The sequence below is a fragment of the Schistocerca cancellata genome, chromosome 9 (genome assembly GCF_023864275.1).
Source record: "Schistocerca cancellata isolate TAMUIC-IGC-003103 chromosome 9, iqSchCanc2.1, whole genome shotgun sequence".
Taxonomy (NCBI): domain Eukaryota; kingdom Metazoa; phylum Arthropoda; class Insecta; order Orthoptera; family Acrididae; genus Schistocerca; species Schistocerca cancellata.
Genome location: NC_064634.1, coordinates 62,652,157 through 62,671,375, shown reverse-complemented (window position 1 = coordinate 62,671,375; position 19,219 = coordinate 62,652,157). Strand labels below are relative to the sequence as shown.

Below are 19,219 nucleotides of genomic sequence, written 5' to 3'. Positions count from 1 at the left end.
TTTCTTTCAAATGTCTATTGTACCAAATTTTCTTTTTATCTTCTTATATTCATTCAGAACTATTTCCCTGCCTTTTTTTGTTTAATTTGTCATATTATAACTGATTCCTAGTATTGTGTGCTTTAAAAACTCTGGCCTTGACTTCAATTGTGCTTTAGTTCATTTGAAATTTTCTTTTCTGTTGCCATCTTAATACCTGCAACACAATTTGCTGTTTGCTCAAGTGCATTTGTAAAGTAACTATCTTTCTCATAACCTTCATTTTCTAAGATGCTCTACTTTTTGCTTAATTTAATGTTGTACACCTTTCAGAAGTTGTTACCAGTAGAATACAACATTTCAGCTCTCACCTGTGATGTTAGAATGGCAATTATGGCGCTGTACAATTAGATAATTTAACTATCAAAGTTTCAGGACATCCATGGGAATTTTGGGTTGGGATGCTCAATTTTAAAGCCTGCAAACATAATAAAAAACTAGAAGAAACCAGATCAAAATGGAATGTACATATAACTACAGAATGGCAAAAGTATTTTAAAAAAAGGATTTTCATAACACTTCATTGCTTTTGCTAATCCACAATCTTACTGCTACCTTCCAAGCTAACTGAGCCTTCAGCATATGCAACCCATCAGTGCATCACCACAGGTCAAGGTCAATGTTCGATAAGAGTCGTCAGCTTTGTCCAGTGATGTAATGTTAATGGCTGCTGTCACACTACCTTTCAGTGCATATATTCACAGTTTTGTTGTTAGTTGATGAAGCCAACAAATGTGAAAATAATAATAACAATAATAACAACAACAAAACACTGGTTGTGATGAGACATCAGTCTATAGCTTGACCCAAGATATACGTTAGGTTGGAAGGTAACAGTGGTTGTGAGTTAGTAAAGCCAATGAATGTGGTTCTAAGAAACTCTGGTTGTGGTTTACACTGCATCTCTGTTCTTAAACAAATCTACTTTTTGACTCCCTGTCTGATTATGTTTGTTTCTTTCTATTTTCCAAAAAAAAAATCTATTCCTATTCTATGTCCTATGTACGCATGATCACACTTAAATCAAAATTTTTTTAAAAAAACTGTTTGATATTACACATTTTTAAAAAGAACTTAGAGTGTAAAGTAATTTCTTATAGCTCCAAGTATATAATGCTGAAAATTTGTGCTTGTGAATTTTTAATAGCTATGACATTACTTGTAAAATTTAAAATGAAAAACATGGGGTGCACATAACAGATAATAATTGATGCATGAATAGTTCATCTTAATGACTAATAATTTTATTGCTCTACAAATGATATGAACTGTTGTACAATTTTTCTCAACAACGGCTACTCTCTACCTTCCTTAATATTACCTGTTGCGTGGTCCTCACATTATTCATTTTAAACTTTACAAGTAGTCTCATAACTATTAAAAAGTTCACAAGCACAGATTTTCAGGTCTATCTGTGTGGGGTTAGGAATCTGTAAGAAGTTAATGCTAGATGACTATACTGAGTTGAAGTATGCAACATTCACTAGTCATCCCATCAATACAATGAGAGGGGTTTCTATGGACAAAGCAAACAGAACTAACCTTATTGGTAATTCATCTGCAGCTTATTGGTAAATCATCCACATGCTGCTGCCACTTCATTTTGTTATCTGTTTGGATGGCTAACAATGCAACCCATAGAGTTTCATGCCATGTGGCATCATCTCTACTGTTTGTAGCCATAAGTCATTTTTATTTGTCTGGAATTACATGTATATTAATCTGTTTCTTGTGATGTGCATAATTACAATATCAGAAGGAAAAATGAGATTACGGAAGTGTCCGATTCCATCCATCTGATTTGACCCATGACGTCATCAGTATAGCGGAAATGGCTATTCTAAGCGTCTCCAATATGGCGCCTATGATGCTACTTCATACACACGGCAACAAACACAAAAATATGTATAAATAAGACAGTAACATGTCCCTCCAAAAATACAATCAAACTAACTGTGCACCTGCAGAAAATTGAGAGTTTTAGGGAGGGGACTACTTAAATGTAACAGTAAAAGAAAGTCACAACACAACCCCCCCCCCCCCCCCCACAAAAAAAAAAAAAAAATCTACAGGAATCGGACTCCTCCCTTGACCTATATAGGTCAACTTCAGCTGATGATACCACAACACCCAACGCCTACAGTATAAACTACAAAAATTGGAATCAGACATTTCCCTTGACCACAGCTGATGATACCAAAACACCAATACCTACATATAAAACTACGAAAATTGGAATCGATCATTTCCCTTTACCTACATAGTTTGATACAAAAAAAACCACCACCTACAACTATGAAAAACAAAACCAAAACCACAAAACCTCAAAAATTCAAAAGTCAAACATCACTACATAAATTAAAGCACATTCAATACACAATAAATACACAAAACATTACAACTCAAGAAAAATAGGCCCAGTAGAACAATTACTTACCACCAACAAATGTCAGCACTGCAAAGTAGGTCAGCCATCCCAAACACAAGCCGCCGCCCCCCCCCCCCCCCCACACACACACACACAGAGAGAGAGAGAGAGAGCAGAGAGCAGATGGGTGGAATCAGACACTTCCGTTGACCTAGAAAAATGACATTCATTATTCCACATTGAGGGTGTCTTGAGTACAAAAACAGGTGTACAGTGCAGTAACTAAAATTTTTGATAACTTGCCCAGTGGTACAAAATGTCTTACAGTCAGCAAAGTAAAATTTGAAAAAAAAATTTCTGCTTGACGTCTTCTATTCAGTAGAAGGATTTCTGTTTTAATCTGTAAAAGCTATTGGATAGACATAAGTAATTCACACCTGTGTATATAATAATAATAATAATAATAATAATAACAATAAAGCAAAAAACCTTATAAATCTTCAGCAGGTAGTCATTTTTAGCAATTAATTTGCGTTATGAATGTAAAATGACTAGTTCCACATCGTCGTTATGATGTATCATACAAATGATCCATGGAACATGAAACTAACTAAGTTTGGATTTGTTTGGGCCCTTTGTCAGTATACTTTTAACCTCAGCAAACATCACAGTTTTTGTAAAGTACTTTGGTGCGTTTATTAAACTGAGAATATAGGTGAAGAACAGGCATGGACCAAGTACCATACACTGGGGAACGCTATAATTAATATGATCCAGTTTATGTTGTTGTTGAGATATGATTCCCTCCTATTTTCTTTAGTAAAATGTTATAATCTGTGTAGTCGAAGGCCTTGGCAAGGTCATATAAATGATGACCAAATAATTTTTCTTTCTTATTTCTACAATATCTGAGACCACATAGTGCTTCATCTATAGGTCCTTAATGGAAGCGAAACACAGTCTAGGCTTGAGTGCTTCTAAATATCAGAGCCTTGAATCAACACGACCAGTTGACAGGTCAGCAGGGACCATGTGTCGGTATTGTCACTCTCCCTCGTACAGTTTTTGTTTTGCCTACTTGATGTTAACTGACTTCTTCTGCAGTGTATTTTTATTTTCATACAATGAAGGATTTGTATTATAGACTAACTTATTCAGTTAGTGACTTTTCAGAGCTATTAGAACATTGGAATACCCAGAATTACGGCTCTCCAACAGAACAGTTTACCTGCTGCACAACTTACGTATCTGTTAAGTTTCTTATATGTACACAATAAGGTTACAGTGCCGGTAGGCAAACAACGGTTATCTTGACTTTGTCACTCTTTTTGAGTTTGGTCAGTTGTGGTTAACATGGTGGCTGGAGAGGAGAAAGAGAGAGAGAGAGAGAGAGAGAGAGAGAGAGAGAGAGAGAGAGTGAGCTATTACTAAAAGTAATGCTTCTGATGGCAATAGCTGTTATCTTTCTCTTTATTTATTTTAGTAAATTTTTGTTAGCCAATCCCAGTCCAGAAGGTATTTTGCTGCCCTATTATATAATGAGGAACACATGTATGTTTTTGTGATAACTGCCATGTTTTGCTTGCAAAGGTAATCTTGTCTTAGAATACCAAATACGCCTTGCACCAAAAATTTTTCATACAGTTATTACACCAGGCACTGGATAAAATATAAGAGGAAGTCCTTTAATGATTGTAATTTTATAATACAATAATACATATCTTTAAAAAAACACACATTGAAATAGTTACTTGACAAACAATAATTCTATAACAGTGTACTATGTGTTGTGTGTCTGTGCCTCTGTTAGTGTGTATCATACAACAGTGAGATAATGAAATTGTCATCTAATTCAGTGCAAGTACATATCTGTGTATAGTGTCGTCATAAAGGACTTGGCTATATCTAAGTGTTTAACAATGGTTGCCATTGTGACAATCTGACAATCACAAGTGGGCATGCTAGATACGTTTTGGGGCCACTTGGAATTGTTCAGTAACATCACATCAAAAGTCATGTGCTGTTAGCACATTATTATTTAATGCAGATGCATCACTGGTAGAGGTTTTTTGTAACTACATCTGAATATTATTTAATTAAATCAAAATCAGTTGCAAATACTAAAGACTTTTTATTAAGACTGTTTTTTGACCAAAAATTTTTACAGTATAGCACTGATCGCCCACAAAAGATGAACCAAAATATTGATTAACTAAAAGCATTTCAGTTTGCAAATTGAAGGTGCTTATGCACACACTGAATATAACTTCTGCTGACTCTCGGCTGATCAGATTGGTGGTTTCTTTCTCTCTACCAACTTGTTTGTTGCTATTCGGGTACTGACGTCCAAAGCTTTACTTGTGACAGATTGTGCTGCTGTTGTGGCATTCACTGTGGCTATCAAACATAAAGCATAAAAAGACTAGTGGAACACAGGTATTAGTTGATAAACACTTAGCTCAAGAATACGGATTTGGAAGTGCATCACTACAAAACATTAAAAAGAACAGTGACACCATTACAAAATTTGTAAGTGTATTTCACTGTGAGCATAGATGTTTGCACAGAAAAAGGTTGAGAATGGCAGGAAATCAGGATTTAGACATTGCACAAAGCTTGAAATAAGCTCCTTTTGTATCCTAACTAGCTGGACTTATAAGAGTACCTTCAGAATTTAAAGTAAGCAGTCAGGAAAATATCCATGACTGACTCAAATGTGATGTTGGTGACCCTTGTTAACAAGCATTTACTGATTGAATAATTGCCATTGTCATCAATGGGCAAGACCATTGCAACAACTTGGACGAGTGTAGGGACAATGGCTGTGCTGAAAAAGGATCATCTTTTTAGGAAACTTTTCACTGCACCGAGACAGCTATGGTATAGTTAGAACAGGGAGAAGAAAGTGACACTGTCCAGTTGCCATCTTTAAAACATTACAAAGATTTAGCTGCAAAAAATGAGCCTCCTCTTTTAAGCAAAAACAAATTTTTAATTTCTTTTCGTATATGTAGGTATACAGGGTGTCTCAAAAGCACGCTAATACTTCAATGTGTAAAAGCATCCAAAGTAATTAAGGTATTCACAACATGTTTGGCTTGTGTTACACACTGTCCCATGAAGCTTTTATGTCATTCAATCAAATTCAACATATGCAACTTTTGTGGCACATAAAACATCCAGTCTAGTTCTGTCCACTCTAGGCACATCAGCTATGGCAGTGTCAGCAACAGTTTGGTTCTTTATATATAAAAAGATGATGTGACTTACCAAACGAAAGCGCTGGCACGTCAATAGACACACAAACATACACACAAAATTCTAGCTTTCGCAACCAGCCGTTGCTTCGTCACGAAAGAGGGAAGGAGAGGGAAAGACGAAAGGATGTGGGTTTTAAGGGAGAGGGTAAGGAGTCATTCCAATCCTGGGAGCGGAAAGACTTATCTTAGGGGGAAAAAAGGACAGGTATACACTTGCGCGCGCGCGCACACACACACACACACACACACACACACACACACACACACACACACACACACACACACACACACACACACACACATCCATCCGCACATACACAGACACAGACAGACATTTGTAAAGGCAAAGAGTTTAGGCAGAGATGTCAGTTGAGGCGGAAGTAAAGAGGCAAAGATGTTGTTGAAAGACAGGTGAGGTATGAGTGGCGGCAACTTGAAATTAGCAGAGGTTGAGGCCTGGCGGATAACAAGAAGAGAGGATATACTGAAGGGCAAGTTCCCATCTCCGGAGTTCTGACAGGTTGGTGTTAGTGGGAAGTATCCAGATAACCCAGACGGTGTAACACTGTGCCAAGATGTGCTGGCTGTGCACCAAGGCATGTTTAGCCACAGGGTGATCCTCATTACCAACAAACACTGTCTGCCTGTGTCCATTCATGCGAATGGACAGTTTGTTGCTGGTCATTCCCACATAGAAAGCTTCACAGTGTAGGCAGGTCAGTTGGTAAATCACGTGGGTGCTTTCACACGTGGCTCTGCCTTTGATCGTGTACACCTTCCGGGTTACAGGACTGGAGTAGGTGGTGGTGGGAGCGTGCATGGGACAGGTTTTACACCGGGGGCGGTTGCAAGGGTAAGAGCCAGAGGGTAGGGAAGGTGGTTTGGGGATTTCATAGGGATGAACTAAGAGGTTACGAAGGTTAGGTGGATGGTGGAAAGACACTCTTGGTGGAGGATTTCATGAAGGATGGATCTCATTTCAGGGCAGGATTTGAGGAAGTCGTATCCTTGCTGGAGAGCCACATTCAGAGTCTGATCCAGTCCTGGAAAGTATCCTGTCACAAGTGGGGCACTTTTGGGGTTCTTCTGTGGGAGGTTCTGGGTTTGAAGGGATGAGGAAGTGGCTCTGGTTATTTGCTTCTGTACCAGGTCGGGAGGGTAGTTGTGGGATGCGAAAGCTGTTTTCAGGTTGTTGGTGTAATGGTTCAGGGATTCCGGACTGGAGAAGATTCGTTTGCCACAAAGACCTAGGCTGTAGGGAAGGGACCGTTTGATGTGGAATGGGTGGCAGCTGTCATAATGGAGGTACTGTTAAACAAAGATGATGAGACTTACCAAACAAAAGTGCTGGCAGGTCGATACACACACAAACAAACACAAACATACACACAAAATTCAAGCTTTCGCAACAAACAGTTGATTCATCAGGAAAGAGGGAAGAAGAGGAAAAGACGAAAGGATGTGGGTTTTAAGGGAGAGGGTAAGGAGTCATTCCAATACCGGGAGCGGAAAGACTTACCTTAAGGGGAAAAAAGGACAGGTATACACTCGCGCACACACACACATATTCATCTGCACATACACAGACATAAGCAGACATTTGTAAAGGCAAAGGTAAGTCTAAGGTAAGTCTTTCTGCTCCCGGGATTGGAATGACTCCTTACCCTCTCCCTTAAAACCCACATCCTTTTGTCTTTCCCTCTCCTTCCCTCTTTCCTGATGAAGCAACCGTTTGTTGCGAAAACTACATGATTTTTGTCAATCACATGGTGTAAATATCTTAATTAGTTTGGTTACTATAACACATTGAAGTTGCAGCATACCTTCTGAGACACCCTATACTCTAATGGCCATTTTTGATCTTTTTAAAATAAACTATATAGTTAGACATGTGATACAAAATATGTATGTACAGTCTTGTGACCAAATTAATGTTTCTTTGTTTCATATTCCCATGTTTTTGCAAATGATTGGGTTTGACTCCTGGTCCGGCGCAAATTTTCATTGTCATCATTGCATTATACAGCTGATGGTTGTCCACATTTGCAACTGCATGCATGTCTGAAGGAAATTTGCATTGAAATTCATGATAATACAGGCACTGCAATACCGTATTTAAATCTTTCTGTGCAAGCTCTGTTTTTTCTTTACTGTCCTTTGAACTTTTTCGATGTCCTCTGTCAACCCTATCTGGCACAGATCCCACACCGTGCAGCAATATTCGAGAAGAGGACAGACGAGTGTAGTGTAGGCAGTCTCTTTAGTAGACCTGTTGCATTTACTAAGTGTTCTGCCAGTGAACAACATCTATGTGATTGTTCCAGTTTAATTTGTTTGTAATTGTAATTCCTTGAATTTACGGTCTTTAGCTATGTCTGGTTTGATGTGTAACCAAAATTTAATGGATTTCCTTTAGTACTCATGTGAATGACTTCACACTTTTCTTTGTTTAGAGTCAGTTACCATTTTTCAAACCATACAAATATTTTATCTAAATCATTTTGCAACTGGATTTGATTATATGATGACTTCAGTAGACTGTAAATGGCGGCATCATCTGCAAACTACTCAGATTGTTTCCTAAATCATTTATGTAGATTAGGAACAGCAGGTGTTCTGTAACGTTTCCTTGGGAAATGCCAGATATCACTTATATTTTCCTCAATGACTCTCCATCAGTTACTACATACTGTGACCTTTCTGACAGGAAATTATTAATCCAGTCACACTACGGAGATGATACTTCATGGATACACAATTTGATTAGAAGTCTCTTGTGAGAAATGGTATCAAAATCCCTCTGGGAACCTAGAAATATGAAATCAATTTGAGATCCTCTGTTGAATGCACTCATTACTTCATTAGATAAAGAGCTAATTGTGTTTGACAAGAATGGTATTTTCTGAATCCGTGCTATGTGCCAATGGATCATTTAGTGTGAGATAATTCATAACGATTAAACACAGTTTATGTTCCAAAATCGTACTGCATATTGATTTCATTGATATGGCTTTGTAACACTATAGATTACTCCTATTACCTTTCTTGAAGTACTGGTGTAACTTGTGCAACTTTCTCCACTCTTCAGGTACAGATCTTTTGCCAAGCAAGCTTTTGTGTATTATTGCTACATATGGAGTTACTACATCAGTGTACTCTGAAAGCAATCTAATTGGTGTGGAATCTGGACCAGAAGACTTCCTTTATTAACTAATTTGAGCTGCTTTGCTACATTGAAGATATTTACTTTTAAATTACTCATGTTTTCGCAGTTCTTGTTTCAATTTCTGGAAAATTTACTTCAGCACATCTGCTTTAGTGACACTATCATTGGTAACATTCTCATCACTGTTCCACAGCGGAGGTATGGCTTGTACTTTACATATGATCAGAATCTCGGAATTTCCTGACAGATTTCAAGACAGTGTTTCATTGCGGAAACTATTAAGTGCATCTCACATTGAAATTCACACTAAATTTCAAGCTTCTGTAAAATTTTGCCAATCTTGGAGATTTTACACACTTTTAAACTTGGCATGAATTTTTCTTTGCTTCTGCAGCAGTGTTCTAAGCTGTTTTGTGTACCATCAGTTCTATCTCTTATTAATTCATTTGGTATAAATCTCACTGGATTTCACCGAATTTAAGTCACATATGGCCCTTGCTTACATAGTTAGTTGGGAAGAGAAGAAGATAGTCTCTTAAGAAGACATCAATCGATTTTTTTGTATGTATTTTTAAACAGAAATATTTTGTGCTTGTTTTTGGTAGACTTGGATATTATGGTATTCAGTCTCGCTACAGAAACCTTGTGGTCACAAATTCCTGTATCGGTCATCGTGCTTCCTAATTCCTCAGTATTATTTCTTACTAAGAGGTCAAGCACATTTTCGCAACCGTTTACACTATGAGTGGGCTCCTGAACTAATAGCTCTATAATTCATATTAATTTTCTAAGAAAGCATTGAGCACAATTTCTGACCGTGTTTTATACCTACAAGTGGCTTTGAATGTGTAAATAAGAAAGTACTAAATTTAAAAATATTGACATCCCTCATCAAAATTTTGGAATGAGTTCCAAATGAATGCTATTTATGTTACAAATTAACTGAAATATATGCAATATTCATAAAACTCGGTATAAAACATAAACATTATGAAAACAATGCCTTTATAATGTGAAACAGCAGCTTGTTGCCAAATGTAAAGCAACTTCTACATGGGAAAAATATATTGATATATTGTTGTTATGAAATAAACAGTCACTTATTCTATAGTGCAGGCTATATTATTACCCAACCACAATATTATTGCACTTGGGCTCCTATGGCTGTTAAAGGAAACATATAGTGATGTTACAGTAAACTTGTCCTCATTAAATATCACGATAAAAGTCATTATAAACCAACCGAAGCGCCCTCTCGCCCATGTGCATTAATATTGCAGTAAAATAATAGCATATTGCTGTATATTCTACATATACTGTAGTTCAAAAATACTAAAAACCAACAGAAATTACCTTTATTTCCTGAAGCATCCAGACACTGTGATAAACAGCTTTCATAAATTACATACTGCCACCTACTTGGAATATGCAGAAATGAAAGCCAATGGTGCACAAAAGCCGCATGATGTAATGTATACGCTACAGTCAGACATAGAGAGTTAAGTTTATTCCCTGAGCTAAAAAAAAAAAAAAAAAAAAAAAAAAAGCTGGATGTAGCACATATGCTACATAAGGACAGAGGATATTAAATGGGTATTTGAATTATTATGTGTAAAATTGATATGCTTATAGATACATTTTTAGTTGATTATTAGGGTAGATCCTCATTTTTGGCTTGCTGCTGTTTAAGTTAGCCATGGCTTTTTTGTTATATTTGACTAATCAGAAATAGTACTGTGCACACAAGTAAGATGTGCCTTTCTCTTGTTTCATGTCCATGTAGTCATTGAGAAAACATCTACACTGTCTTTCAGCACACATCTGTGTTTTATAGGTTCGCCGACTTCTGCGACAGTTGCAGGAGCAACAGCAGCAAGCAGCTCGTGACACATGGCGCAGGGAGGCAGATACAAAGTTACGTACTCCTTCACGTCCATCTGCAAGACAGTCACTGGCAAAAACACCAGAGCCAATGGAAGATAAGCTCCATGATCTAGTAGAGCAAAATCTTCAGCTTAAACGTTCTCTCGTTACGATTTCCTCTCGACTGTCAGAACTTTCTTATGGATTCTCTAGTCTGTTACCAGTAAGTTCCATTTTTTTCTGATACTTCATGCTATCATGTTGCCTCATAGGAGTGTACTATAAATTTGTTTTTTCATTGTTCTACAATAATACCAAACAGAAAGAAGTAGATGTTATTATTTATCAAGGATGAGGTTCATAGGTTGGACGGGTTGAAAAAAGTTACTCTTTTGCCAAGAACCCTTTCTCCCACTTTTTCTTAATAGAAGGGGAAATTTAGGAAAAGGTTATTTTGCAGTCAGCACACAATTCTTTGATCTTATAAACTTGCGTACACACCATTTTTCAGTTAGGCATTCTTTGTTAGTGCATGCAAAATAATCACAAGAAATGCTGGGGTCCATGAAAAGTGAACGTAGGACTTGGGCACTCATAGGACGCTACATAGTTTAAGTATAACTTGAATGCAGCACTCTCGTTTTAGTGAGAAAGATGTGACTTTGATTTATTTCAAGAATGTTGCTTTCTCATTCTTTTCAGTTGTTAGGGAAAAATGGACACAGTATAATTTATTTGTGATAAATTAGCCCTTTTGTTGCTGCAGAAGTGAAGTAAAATAATAAATGTGTCATCTACAAAATAGTTCATATTATACGATCAGTCAAAGGTGCTTATACAAACTTAAGGGTGGGGTTTTCAAACTAAATGAAGGGATAAAATATACAGGTGAGCCAAAAATTACTATGACCTGATTAATAGTGTCTCGGTCCACCTTTGGAATGAAATACAGCAGTCACTTGGAGTGGCATGGCCCCACCAGGACGTTGGTTGGTTTCTGGAGCTATGTGGTGCCAGATGTCTTGCACAGCTCATGCAGTTGCTGTAAATTATCGGCTGGTGGTTTATAGGCAGAGTTCATTGTCAGGCTCCTCAAATCATTGTAGCACAAATCTCGCCTTGTGACACAGACAGTTATCCTTTTGGAAGATGCGGTCATCTTTGAGGAAGACATCAAGCATAAATGGATGTAGGTGAAACACAATAATTTTCACATAGTCCACACCTGTCGCAGTTCAGTGGAAGCGTAGGTGAACATTTCGATAGCATAACGCTGCCATCACCGGCTTGCATTAATTGCACGCTGCATCTTTCGAGTACGCATTCCCCTGGATAATGGCATACCCAGATGTGACCGTCGACCTGATGTAACAAGAAATGAGATTTATCTCGATGATCCCACGTCCACTGCAGTTGTAATTGTGGTAGTGTTAGGTCAACATGGGAACATGTAGATATTGTCTCCTGTGACACCCCATGTTCAGTAATGTGCACTGAACTGTGATTTTTGTAACACTTATGCTTGCACCAGCTTTGTCATCAAATCTGTGACAGATCACTGCCTATCCTTCTTATAATGTTCGAAGCTTCCAACCTCCATTTTCCATGATGAGGTGTGGACATCAGATACCTTGCTGCCTGTTTGAGGTATCACCATTCTTCAACCACTTTCCATAGATGGTCATGACAGTAACATAAGACATATTGCCACTCATCACATAGAGGAGACTTGAGTCACAGACAGGCACAGTCAAAAAGAATGCTAGAAATAGTTCAGCTTTTGGACAATGTCCTAGGTCAGAAGTAGAAAACTCACACTTATTCGCACAAGAACTCCCACATACATTACTACTCTTTCTCTTTGTTAACGCTTGAATGGCCCCCTGCAGGTTTGGGGGTTAGAATAGGCCCGCAGTATTCCTGCCTGTCGTAAGAGGCGACTAAACGGAGTCTCAAACGTTTCTGCCTTCTGTGATGGTCCCCTCTTGGGTTTGACCTCCTTTTTTTTCCAAATTTCCGTTGTTAGTGCGTGCCATTTGGGGAAGGACGCCTTACGTGGTGTTTTTCTATTGGTCCATCATGCACCACCATCTTGCATGTTACCTATTGTCGTGTGGGGGGATTACACCCAACATCTTCTGGGTTGTCTCCTTCTCGTCTTGTGCGCAATCGTCTTCTTAGCGCCCACGACAACTGTGGACCCTTTCAACACCTTAAATCCAGCACGGTAGCCAGTCCGTTGTGGTGGGGTCGTCATGTACCCTCTTGGTGTAGCCCCCTGACCACGCAGGGATCGCACTACAGATGCCAGAGCTGTTTCCTCTCCATGCATGCCAAGGAGTATGTGCCCATCTTGTCTGGGGCACGGGGACTCCGGGCAACGGGATATTGGCCAGGTACCCGTTGCTTTGGCTGGGTGGTGCCCTTGGGCAGAGCCCTCGTTCGGAGTAGGTGGCATCTGGGCGGATGTGGCGCAATGAAGCGCAATAAATCACACCAAGCTGGTGGTTGCACGGCCACCAGCGTCTCTAAGCGAGGCAGAGTTGAGTTTGATGCTGCGCAATATGACCCTCAGTCGTTCCCCTCGTTGGCTGCGCCGTGGGAGGGAGCCTTACGTACCGCAATACCTTGTCTGCAGCAGGACTGATGGTGACTCCTTTCTTACGACGAAGCCTGTTTTTTGTGGAACACCTCGAGGATAAGTTTGGGGAAGTGGCAGGGTTGTCTAAAATGAGGAATGGGTCCATCCTCCTCAAGACGTCCTCCCCAGCCCAGTCCCGAGCGTTGCTCTTGTGTGATAAGCTGGGTGACGTCCCTGTTACCGTCACTCCCCACAGTATCTTAAATATGGTCCAGGGGATTATTTACCATCGTGACCTCTTGTTACAATCCGATGACGAGCTGCGAGCCGACTTGGAACGACGTGGTGTACATTTTGTCCGTCGTGTACACTCTTTGACATAAAACTTGACGGCGGCCGGCCGCTTCAGAGGCTAAATCCGCGCCGATCGCGACATGGGACAAAGAAACTGGCCAACTCGCTAATTCTCTAAGTCCGGTTATCTGCACAATCTGGCAACACTGTAGACTGCGGCACTTCCTGGAGGAAAACTTGTCCCAAGATAGAGAGACTCTAGGTTGATTACGCCTGTGGTCTAGCGGTAGCGTGCGTTGTTTCTGTTCATAATGTCAGTGGATCGAGAGCAGCTGGCATAAAATATTTTTATAGCCTCTTCTGTCTGAATGCTGAAGACGTGAATGTAATGGTAGCGCAGATTCAATCTATTTCGCCTTGTGACACACCGATATCAAAATTTTATCTAGTAACGATTTTGCGGCAGATTTCCTGCAGACTGTCCTCCTCTGGACGCCGTATGCGGCAAAGCTCCAGGATCCATTTGCTGGCTACTGGCAGCGGCCGTGGCGACAGCAGCGGCGCTGCACTCCCCCGTTCTTTATCGAAAGCGCCTGCTACCGCTCATCGCTTTTGATGATTTAAAACGCTTTATTATTAAATGTTGCTCCACAGAAAATTTCTACAATTTCCATTCACGCTCAAAAGCAACGGAGACAGACGCCCTGATTAGTAGGCGGGTAATCGGCAAGAGCTGAGTATGGCCCGAAATTAATTTTATAGACTGGGACGAAATTAAACCACCTCACTACATTCGATGAATTTATAAATGCTTCATACCTCGTTTCTTTTCCTTTCAAACTTAATTATTTGTGCAACTTTTGGTCAATGTTTGGATGTTTTCGTCAAGCCAGAGTGAGCGTCTGTGGTGTAAAGTGTATTACAGTTCTTGTTTCATTCCTTATGGTAAGTCTATGCGATAAACTGTGTGAATACCTTGCAATGCATGCTCTGTAGCAGTGCAGGCACACTGCACATTTGGAGTTCCATGTATGGGTTCATGAAGTATTTATTGTTGATCGGAAGTGATAGTTAAGGTCATCAGATTTAAACCAGAAAAATTTGTCGTTTTGAAGGTTTCAGAGAACGGAAAGGAATTGCTAACGCCGGTGTTAGAAAACGTCTACAGTTAAACGCTATTGCAAAAATTTAGAAGATGTGAACTATATTAATGAACATGTGCACTTCATAAACAACCTTCTGACATGTTAGACCTATATGACGAACAAAGCTCAAATTTATATCGTTGACAGTCGGTTTGAATCTTTTCAGGACCTATTTTACAGTGAAGCACCTTGGAATTTGCAAAGCAGAAATCCATGATATTAACTTAATTTACTAAGTCGAAATCGGACGAAGATTGATGTTTAAAGGCATTCTTCAGATTTCGCATAAGAAATTTTTACTAGCAGTTTGCAACTCCATTAATTAAAATGGAAAATAAAAGGTTTTAGTCAGCGGCTTCTACCGTGATTCGAACTTATAGTACAAGCACTGCAACGCACAAGGGAACCTCTGAGCTAACGACACACTGGCGGCCAGGGGCGGACTATAGTCACTGCGATGTTGCCTGAGCCTCAAAACGCAACCTTAAACACAGAAACAGAGGAGGTGGAGATTACTGTTTTAACGTCCCGTCGACAACGATGTCATTAGAGACGGAGCACAAGCTCGGATTAGGGAAGGATGGGGAAGGAAATCGGCCGTGCCCTTCCTAAGGAACCATCCCGGCATTTGCCTGAAGCGATTTAGGGAAATCATTGAAAACCTAAATCAGGATGGCCGGGCGCGGGATTGCACCATCGTCCTCCCGAATGCACACACAAACAGGTGTTACTTATGTGAAGAATGCCGTTCTTGGAGTCCAGAAATTAAATATACTTTCTAATTGTGTCATCTTGCAGTGGATTATATCGTACGAGTCTTCGATGTGGAAAACGAATGTTAAGTGAATTTAGCGAGGTAACGCCGACCTACACCCGGAAGTAAATGCACTATCAGAGTGTTGACAAATACTTGCTACGAAGCTGCCATTTCTCGGCTCTCTGACGAGGCAGCTCTTCAGCGAAATGCTTGCCGTGATTCTCCGATACGGTTCTTCAGAGTGGAGACGCGCGCGCACGTTTGGTTTTTATGCGGCGTTCTCCCCTGGTGGTTTCTGACGTCGCCTTGTGGGCTATGTATACATATGAGACATTCAATTATCATTAATCCAGAATGATACAAGTTTCAAATTCCGGCGTGGAAGAAGGCTGTTGACGCCGACATTATATCATTTCAACGTAGGGAAAGCAAAACGGATCATTCAATGTTTCTCATTCAACATAAAGCATGTGAGATAAATTTCCGTAACGTTCATAATCATCTAAAAATACAAACGAAGTAAAAATACACCGGAATCTTATTTGAATTGAATATAATGTAAGATACCAAACGCTTTGCACCTCGATGTCGAATTTGTCCACTTGCAATCGTTTGCAGCATGCACATAGATTGTCATGATTACCACGAGAATGAAGAAATATGTTGGTAAGGATGGAAGCAAGAAGAGACGCAGTCAACAAATATTCTATTCCTCATGGCATTCATTTCATTTGACACGTAAGAAGAGGTAAAGTGGGAATTTACTTTCGTTAACACGAAAGATATGCCGCACATATTGATAACGAGGAAGTCTGCGTCTTCATACGTTTCCTCCTTGAAATCTGTATGCTCTATTATATACTAAGTAGCCCGATCATTGTTTCAGTAATGTGACCCTCTTGTTTGACCCCGTAACGATGAACAGATTCCAAATGCATGTCTCTGCGTGAAAGTAGCTGTTCGAACCCTTCCTGGGTTGTTTTTTGTGTTTTATTGCTTGGAATTCCTGAAGCAGACCACTGTGCCTTCCCCCCTCGTGGGTTAGGTCTCAAAACTAAACCGCTTTGTATCCAATGGCATAATTTATTCATACAGCATCAGCATAAGACTCTTGCGAGTGAGAGAATGACAATAACAATCGTAACAAGAACAAGCAAATAATGAATGATGTTTATTCCAACGCAGAAAGAGAATGGCTTTAAATATAAAAATCTATATCTATATCCATATCTATTGATCTTCGAGTTGGCACAATGACAATATATTCTTAGCATTTAGTTACTGAATTTAGTTCTGGATGTTTGCAGAGAAAAGGAAAAGTCGGTACTTCTCGCTAGTGTAATATAATGTGAACCAGCAACTACCCTTTCCTTAGAACACGACTCAAGCAGGTCCTCAAGTAGGCACTGCTGCACTCTGTTCCCTGACATTGCTCTGATGACGGTTAATGCAGATGGTTCCGATTATGAAATACAAAACGTATTGCAGGTTAGTTCCTAGGATAGTAACATTAAATTTGCGTTGTAGACGGCACATGAACGTGACGACTATCCATATTACTCATCAATATAAAAAGACAGTATTTTGGGAATTTAGCAGGATTACTCAAAATGAATTCTGAAATTGGGTGACTGACCGCACAGGTGCTAAACGTCGTCAAGAGTATACGATGTCCTAATCGCATTAGGAATATGAAGATCGTCTTCGACAGCTCGCAACTTTCACATAGCTAACCCCACCCTACTCCAGACAGCTCTCGGTGGAGTTGCACTACGTTGCCGATGTTATGGAAGACCTTCAAACCGACAACAGACCACATATTGAAAAATACAAGCGAATTCTCTTGCAGCGTAAGCTTATTGTAACTAATCTAAAAATTATTGGAGAGGAACATTGTCCTATTCAAAAAAGTAAAATGTTACACACTGTTGACGTCAAACGGCCATTATCTATGTCCTGTCTTGTGTCCTACTCATCTATAATATCAAGTGTACTATGAAAATGATTATATATAATGGATTATAAGGTAATGCATTGATACCAGATGGTGGGGGCCGGCCGATGTGGCCGTGCGGTTCTAGGCGCTTCAGTCTGGAACCGCGTGACCGCTACGGTCGCAGGTTCGAATCCTGTCTCGGGCGTGGATGTGTGTGATGTCCTTAGGTTAGTTAGGTTTAAGTAGTTCTAAGTTCTAGGGGACTGATGACCTTAGAAGTTAAGTCCCATGGTGCTCAGAGCCATTTGAACCATTTAACACAAAATGACATTAAAAATTTAAGTTATTCACGAGCAGCTAGTTGAGAATATGTATGAACATTAAATGACACGACGAACCGTCATGTTCTGCATATGGATTCAAACCCAGCTCATGCAGACTAAGCAAAGATTTCGTGACTGACGGAAACTAACAGTCATTCCTGATTAGGCATACAGAGAGTGATATACCTCGATTTTAGACAGTATCAGTTAGCAAATATCAACTTTAAATTGCATAACGCAAACATTTTTAACAGACGCGAATTCCTACCCAGCATCTATTGTCCCTGTTAACGAACTACGAGAGATGTTAAATATTGCTTCTTCACAAGTAACTTACTTGAAATGCCGTGAGGTAAAGCTGTGTGTTGGACACGGATTCGAACCCGGAACCTAATCGGATTGCTATCGAAGCACAGTCAAATGTGACATATCGGAATTTCGCGGCAGTAACTAGATGTTATAACTGAAATGACGAGACGAAAAATTAATTTTTTCCTTCCCAGGACTCCAACCCGGCACCTATCGCTGTTATATTCTAGAGAAAACCAACGTTAAATATGGGTTTGTTGCACCAGCAGTGACATGTGAGCATGTTTGAACTGAAATAATATGACGAAGAGTTCAGCGCTCACTGGGAATAGAGCCCCACACATATCGTTGTTGACTACACACAAAGAGACGTCAGCTACCGAATTTTTCTCCACCAGCTGCTCAGAATAGCATCTTGAACTTACAGTCATCTCGCAAATAGTTCTGTGTCTCACTGGGAGTTAAAAACGTCAGATATCGTTAGTGTGACAGCGAATGAAAATACATTAAAAATCAAAATTATTATCCACCAGCAGACAGGTGTTCTCATGCTAGAGCTTGATAATACATAATTAAATCTTTAGTGCCGGGCCAGGATTCGATCCCATTCACGCATAATATGTGAAGGTGTTGAGGAATCTGCAGTTTTGAACAAACAACAAATTGTAGCCGAGCTGTATTGCCACGAAGGGATCAAATTCCGCGTTAAGGGCGGTCTGAGTTGCATTCCCAGTTCAGAACCAATTTTATCGACATACAGAAGCTCAAATAAAAGATGGAATAAGTGTCCTGTGACCATACATAGCGTTTGTGTCGTCACTTGAAATAAATAACTAGTATAAGAAAGGTTACTGGTGGTAGAGTTTCTACATGTCGCCACTCCAGACTTTATTGTGGTTCAACCTACCGTCTACTTGGTAAAGAAGGAATATCATCTTTAATGTGAATTTTCTGACCATGCAGCCATTATATCTCCTTCACTTGGTGTAGCCAGGAGAGAATTGAATCTGTCTCTCCCTATCTAAAATCATTGACAGAAGTGGGAATCGAACCCAGACCATAGGTATAACAACCTACCATCCGTCCAACAGACCACGAAATCCTCTTCTCTGCGAGTCATTTTTCTATCGTAACGCAGTTGTGCCACACTGGATGAGAATTCTGACACACAGGCTCCC

The 19,219-nt window shown here is 39.7% G+C and overlaps 1 protein-coding gene across 2 annotated transcripts in view; it reads left to right on the top strand.

The window, feature by feature from the left end:
- The window catches only part of LOC126100211 (uncharacterized), a 66,973-nt gene that overhangs the window by 14,658 nt on the left and 33,096 nt on the right, over positions 1-19,219 (top strand). For both annotated transcript variants that reach the window (XM_049910772.1, XM_049910773.1), the window contains exon 4: positions 10,668-10,919. In XM_049910772.1, coding sequence (XP_049766729.1) covers positions 10,668-10,919 — 252 coding nt within the window. The remainder of the gene's footprint in view (positions 1-10,667; positions 10,920-19,219) is intronic.